The sequence below is a fragment of the Phaethon lepturus genome, unplaced genomic scaffold (assembly GCF_000687285.1).
Source record: "Phaethon lepturus isolate BGI_N335 unplaced genomic scaffold, ASM68728v1 scaffold9070, whole genome shotgun sequence".
NCBI classification, from domain to species: Eukaryota; Metazoa; Chordata; class Aves; order Phaethontiformes; family Phaethontidae; genus Phaethon; species Phaethon lepturus.
In genome coordinates this window covers 33,208-40,345 of record NW_010513994.1, presented here as the reverse complement: position 1 = coordinate 40,345, position 7,138 = coordinate 33,208, and the positions used below count along the sequence as shown (strand labels likewise).

Below are 7,138 nucleotides of genomic sequence, written 5' to 3'. Positions count from 1 at the left end.
GAACCGCTATATTTCAATGATGGTTTACAGACAAGAGAAAAGGATTACGTTCTTCACAGTGGATACTCAAGGAAGGAATCATTCCTTTTAACAAGTCTATTGCACTACTTGTAAAGACATTGATGATGCATTTACAAACTCAAGATCCTTTTACTATAAAAAAAAACACACACATGCAGAACTCAGGATTTTCATTATAAATAACTGCTCTCCAGATTCCAGAATAGTACAACAGACTGTCGCTTTGACATCTCTCTTCAAATTAGCTGACACTACGTTCTTGTGCAAACGAGTCTGAATGTAGAAGCTAGCACAGTCAAATCAGCTTCTCAAAATAATTTTTAAGTAGCCCTATTAGTTTCACTTAGGAATTAAAACTAGACTCACTTAGGCTCAGGAATCAAGACTGGCTCAAAGATGTCATCTAGTTTGTGCTGTACAAGTGCTGGCATCTCACATCTGACAGTGCCGTTGTCATTTTCAATTTCATCAAGATCCAGCTGAAATTCCCGTGGAACTGTATGCGCTGTCTCAGAGTGACTGCCCATGTTGCGATTTTGGCTATAGAAACCAGGAGAGAAATGTTTATTATATGTACATAAGGGGCAAGAGTACTAGCACTAGCATCCACTGGTAGCCCTAAAGCTCTCACAATAGAATAGCACAGATTTTGAAGTTCTGATTTTATTCAAGCCCCCTAATAACCCCCTTTGCCTTTCCCCTGGCCATTAGTAAAACAAGCTTTTGTAGGCCAGAAGAGCAGCTGCTAGTTACTTGCCTTCCTAGTTTCTCTTATAATCCACCACAAGACCCCCTGCATCTGTGATAGGTAAGCACTGGTTCATTCTGAGAGATATCTAGCGAAGTTTGAAGTAGCATTAATGGAATATAGCGTTAAAGTTCATGAGTGGCTTTTTTTTTTTTTTTAAATGGATAGGATGCATATGTATACAGCAACCTTGCAAGCTCATCTGAACCTAGGACTCCCTGTGTCTCACATGACTTGTGCTGCATATTAGCTTTTTCTAAGAAATGTTCTAATACATAGTTCTCAACAGGGACTTTTATTCCAAGGTAATGAGCAGGTGGCAAAGAATACTCTTTCTGAGCTTTTTGTTTCTGGTACTGTTGTACCAGGCTCTATGATTCACACAAGCTCATCCAATTCTGTGCTGTATGTCTGCCCTAACATGTTATGAATAGGGTCCAATCAACACCAAATTTAACATAACACACAGGAAAGTCTCCCAGTATTTCTAACAGCTGCCTAACATGGAAGTGCCATGTCTGCCTGCAGTTTGGTCTATAGTCACCTTGGCAGGAAAACATTTTTTTGGTTTCTTTTCTTTAAGTCAGAGACCTGCAAATAACCTAGAACTGGCCATGGTAAACCTGTCACCCTCAGGAGGGGATGACTAAGATAGAAACTGAAAGATACAAGAGCCTTGCTACCAAGGAGTTAGTGGGCAGTACTTACATCCTATAAGTGCGATACATAATTCTGTCCATGGAGAAGCAGTGAAAAAAGGCACAAGACCATTTAGAAAGATTTCAAGACAGACAAGACAAAAAAAAGTTTCAGACATTTTCTTTTATATTATTTGGCCAATTTTCACAACATGCAAAAGATGATGATACAAGAACTAAAGTAACATCGCCAGACATGATATTAACACATACACTATGCAGGCTACAGACCACAACGTATCGTTACGTACTTGAGTTTGGAGGACATGTCCTCAGCTGGTCCCTTCCGCAGCATGCTAGCATTAGTGCTGATGTTTTGAGTACGCTGAGGTTTCTCCTCTACCTGTCTCACTGGAGCAGCAGATGGTCTCTTGGCTGACCGTTTTATTCTTTCCTCTAGCATGCTCATGTCTTTTTCAGAAAGCTGTAACACACAACACTTTCACTCAATTTGAGCTGTATGGATTTTAGAAATCTTGGTCACCTACAGGAGGCATAGCACTTATTACTGCAGACTGAAGTTCTCCAATACCAAGCATAGAAACTGTCAATACTTCTACCTAGCAGCAATCTAGGGACATTCTGGACTGCCAGATGCTACTTCAGGAGCTAATTAACCCATACTCACAAGCAGTAATACTGAATACAGCTACTTCTAGCCCACATAATTTCCAAGAAACAAGTGATCTTGAATTCAAACTATGGTACTATCATGCATTTCTAATTGTTTCCTGTGTTGCTGAAAGAAAACAACCAAAGAAAAAATCCCCACCCACCTTTCTATATGCCCTGTTAGGAGCCCAGGCAATGCTTTAACACTATGGACCCTGCCACAGAAGCCAGGGTCCTACTAACAGTTCACCTGTTCAATGTACCCATACTTCAACCTGAACACAAGGTAAGCCAACTGAACACTCCAACTCATGCAGTGAAAAAGAATCATATTTATCTGCTTACCTACAGGACCAAAGGTTACCAATAACTACACTTGAACAGAGAGCGCCATGACAATTTTGTGGGAAGTACTCTCCACTATCCCTATGATTTGGAAACCTTTGTGATAAACCATACATTTTGGGACTAGATGGACCATAATGAAGCTCGGAAAGCCATGGTTAGAAGGGACTGAATGGTTCAGGTGCTACAGTTCTTTTCTTAACCTTGAAATCCAAAAGCAAATGGACTATGCAACATTAAGGAGAAGGCAGACTGCACTCTCAACAACAGTTAAAATAAGATGGGAATCTAAACTCTTAATGAAAATGCAACATTAATGTGACTTATTTTCTCTGGTAGCCACCTCCATGAGAATTAAACTCCAACATTCGAGGAAGCTGGAAAGAAAAAAAAAAGGCAACCTTGCTTCCCTGCTTATCATACTCCATAAAATATCCCTCCAATAGCTTGCATGCATTATGGCATATAACACAGCACAAAAAAATAGTACAGACATTAACATATCTAGCATATTCCAATCAGTTTAAGTGCTGCCAGAAACATTACCACGACCAGAAATTCAGACAATAGAACAGGAGAAAGTGGTCTAACAGCTCTTGATTCAGGTTAGAATTCAGTATACTTAATCTGTTATGCACGGTAATTGTACACAACACAGTGAACTACCTTTCCACTGCTGGAGACTGGAAACTGAGTTTTGCCACCTTCAGTTTCTACTACATGTTAGATGACATGGCAAAGCATGATTTCCAGAGAACAAAATAGCAGCAATACAAAGCGACACAGTACTGACACAGACCTTAAGCACTGGAGTACAGTAAGATAAAGCAAACAAACCAAATTTACCAGACTTCAACTGCAAACCAGTTGGAGATGGGCATAAAAAAAAGCAAAGAGTACTTGATGAATCCCCAGCAACTATAGCCTTTTTTTTGCCATAGATTATCCAAACATTACAAATCAGAAGTGCTACCTATAAAGCAAGTTACTGTTTATAAAAAATTTAATTCCCATGGAAGTCAGTGTTTTGCATATTTCTTCCAATTTAGTTTTTTTCACTCCTGAACACTCAGGTTATATATCCCACAATCAGGAATTAACCAACTAACTTTTAAAGGATCTATAGTGTAGCAAGTTATTTTCAACATCATAAAATGCTCTTGACACCAACAGCAAGATGTACCATGACCAAACACAAACAAAACAGTGCTAAAACCCTAAAAAAAAAAATGTAAGGATTTAAAAAAAAAAAATCTTATTTCCAGTTACGCTTACATTTCCAATCAGCTTGAACACTTGGTCTCCATGAACATTATAGACAGTCACAATGGTGTTCAGAGCAGCATTGCGCACAGTGTTGTCCCTATCACCGATATGAGTTGCCATTTCTTTTAAGGCTTTCCCTGGAGTTGGCTGGCATACATTCATGCCATATGATTCAACCAGACATCCAAGCTCTTCCAGGCATTCTAAAAGAAGAAAACGACATGTGCACATTCAAGTTTAAAGCTGCTGGGAAGAGAGCCTTCCCAATTTCTGTGTTGCTCGCACGACCTGAACATTCACTGTAAAGAAGTGTCAACCACAGTGCTGATGATAGATATGCTCCAGGTGATTTACAGGATAAATAAGAAACTAAAGGTTCACACTACTTCACACAGATAGCATCCAAAAGCTGACAGTCATCCCTATAACCTTCAAATATTTCCCATTACCACATATGAGCAATGTTACGGTTAACTTCACTTCTAAGTAGTTCAGAAAGTTGTGAGCTTGCTATGCTGTATTATGTATATAATTTAACTTTCTGGTTATATCAGGATGAGATATTCTCAAGGGGACTAGGGAATTGTTTGAACTACAGACACCACACAACAAATAGTTTCTGTAATAAAGCGGAGACAGATGTACAGTATAGAAACATTTCTTTCCAAAGTCCTGATCAGATTAACTGATTCCTTTAGTCGCTTGGACAGTAGTATGTCACTGTTCTCCCCAGTACTGTTCACTAAAACAACAAGCCTACTCAAGGGAGACTCATAATCTTAATGCTGATAGCAATTTAACAGATTGTGCATCTTTGGAAGGTACAAAGACACAAAAAATAAAAAGCAAGATGATACTCCTTTAAAACCCGAGCCTTTAAAAACGCTTACAAACATTTGCATAAAATGTTATACATAGGCAAATCTCACATTCCACCAAATGTTATTATGCTGGGTTTTTCAATACGCAAAACAAAGCGATTTCGAGTACTTCACAATTGCCCAGTTCATCATGCCATTTCCCACCTGCACGCTGTTTTGAGTTTTTGGATTTTGTGCCCTCCATGATGAAAGTGAACATCTTGCTGGCTGGATAGATGAGACACATCCTGTTCAGAATGGCACGTACATCCTTGCGGATGACATCTTTTGGTTCTCCTACCTAGTGGAAAAGTAAAAAAAAAAAAAAGGAGGGGAAGAAATACAGAATATTTTACACAGTCTCATGATACTGTTCATTAGTCTAAATAACGTTAGGAAAGCCAGAATTACTCTTGATGCAAAAATCCTTTTTGGTAAACGGCTTTTAAAGGCAAATACACAATATAGAATCATAGAATCATTTAGGTTGGAAAAGACTCTTAAGATCAAGTCCAACCAGCAACCTAACACTACCAAGGCCACCACTAAATCATGTCCCTGTGCACCACATCTACATGTCTTTTAAATACCTCCAGGGATGGTGACTCCACCCTGGGCAGCCTGTTCCAATGCTTGACAACCCTTTTGGTGAAGATATTTTTCCCTGATATCTAATCTAAACCTCCTCTGGCACAGCTTGAGGCTGCTTCCTCTTGTCCTATTGCTAGTTACTTAGGAAAGAGAGACTGACACCCACCTCGCTACAGGTAGTTGTAGAGCACAATGAGGTCTCCCCTGAGCCTCCTTTTCTGCAGAATAAACAGCCCCAGTTCCCTCAGCCACTCCTCATAAGACCTGTGCTCTAGATCCTTCATCAGCTTTGTTGCCCTTCTTTGGACATGCTCAAGCACCTCAACATCTTTCTTGGAGGGGCCCAAAATTGAACACAGTATTCGAGGTGTGGTCTCACCAGTGCTGAGTACAATGGAACAATCACTTCCCTACTCCTGCTGGCCACATTATTTCTGATGCAAGCCAGGATGCTATTGGTCGTCTTGGCCACCTGGGCAAACTGCTGGCTCATATTCAGCCAGCTGTTGAGCAAAACCCCTAGGTTCTTTCTGTCAGGCAGCTCTCCATCCACTCTTCCACAAGCCTGCAGCATTGCATGGGGTTGTTAAAACCCATATGCAGGACCCAGCACTTAAGTCTTGTTGAACCTCATACAGTTGGCCTTGGCCCATTGATCCAACCTGTCCAGATACCCTGTAGAGCCTTTTTACCCTCAAGGAGATAAACACTCCTGCACAATTTGGTGTTGTCTGCAAACTTACTGAGCGTGCACTCAATCCCCTCATCCAGGTCACTGACAAAGATATTAAACAAAACTGGCCCCAATACTGAGTCTGGGGGAACACCACTTGTGACTGGCCACCAACTGGATTTAACGCCATTCACGATATATTTAGAATTAACGTATTACTGTGTTTGATGGTATCCTGCCCTATTCCTCATGAATGATAAGGTTAGTTTCTGTACAATGAACCATACCTTTAGGATAAGATATGGAATGAAAGAGGATGCTTCATTTTCAGTAAGGTGATACTCTTCTTGACTCAGCAAATTGAAAAGCAATTTAAGGTATTCAAGTGCTTTCATCAAAACACTTGTGTTGGTATCAAAGAACCGCAGGGTAAGCCATTTTAATATCAGATCAAGGCAGCTGATGACTCCATCTTTTTCACTCTCCAAGTGCTTGAAGTGAAAGAAAAAAAAAATTAAAGGAGGCTGTGCAAAATGAAACACACTGTTCAAGAAAAGAACAGAGAATAAGGAAAAGCTATGCCTGATAAGATGGTCTACATTTATTGGCTGATTCCTAGAATTATAAGTACTCACTTTTAACTTATACAGCCTTCTGAAATTCTTAGAGGAAATTTTCCCTTCTCCCAAGAAACAATATTAATACCAACTTCTTCATTCCTCTGAAGTTTATTTCTATACACGTTAAGGTTTCAACTTCACACAACAATGACCCCTGGCTCCTCAGAGAATTCCTATTTGATTTTAATTCAAGTAGAATCTTTCAAAGCAGAGAATAATTCTGTATATGTCATCTACTACCACAGATCCAAACTCACCTCAATCATAACAGCCAGTGCTTTGTTGTGGTGCTGAAAGTCTGCATGAAACATCTCATCCTGTAACCATTTGGCCACACAACTGGACATCTGAGTTTTTAGCTGCTCAATATATTCATCACGGGGAGTAGTGAAATTCCACTTTAACACCTGTAAAAAGCAGCTTTTGGAACTCAAGCAAGCAATACCTTTTCTTTCTGAAGGAATCTGCAAATTGCACCCCTTCTAATTCTGCTTTAGACTCTGTTTTCAAAGTCATCCCATTATCAAAAAGTAATGAGAAAAATTCAACTGTGTTTGCTCACCTTAGAGATTTTTCATGTAAGCCATGTGGAGTGGTTATCTTTAGGACATTATCTTAATTATTATCACTTAAAGTGGTTGATTTTCAGCTATAGATAGGCCTGTTTACTAGCAAGTTACAAATAACATGAATAGCTTAAATAA

General features: G+C 39.5%; 1 protein-coding gene across 1 annotated transcript in view; it reads right to left on the bottom strand.

Annotated features, from left to right (window-relative positions):
• CKAP5 (cytoskeleton associated protein 5) overlaps nucleotides 1-7,138 on the bottom strand; it is a 41,600-nt gene that overhangs the window by 7,566 nt on the left and 26,896 nt on the right. The window contains exons 29-34 of the mRNA XM_010291607.1: nucleotides 6,692-6,841; nucleotides 6,102-6,305; nucleotides 4,716-4,851; nucleotides 3,700-3,893; nucleotides 1,719-1,891; nucleotides 388-561 (exon numbers count right to left, since the gene is read on the bottom strand). Of these exons, the coding sequence (XP_010289909.1) occupies nucleotides 388-561; nucleotides 1,719-1,891; nucleotides 3,700-3,893; nucleotides 4,716-4,851; nucleotides 6,102-6,305; nucleotides 6,692-6,841 (1,031 nt within the window). The remainder of the gene's footprint in view (nucleotides 1-387; nucleotides 562-1,718; nucleotides 1,892-3,699; nucleotides 3,894-4,715; nucleotides 4,852-6,101; nucleotides 6,306-6,691; nucleotides 6,842-7,138) is intronic.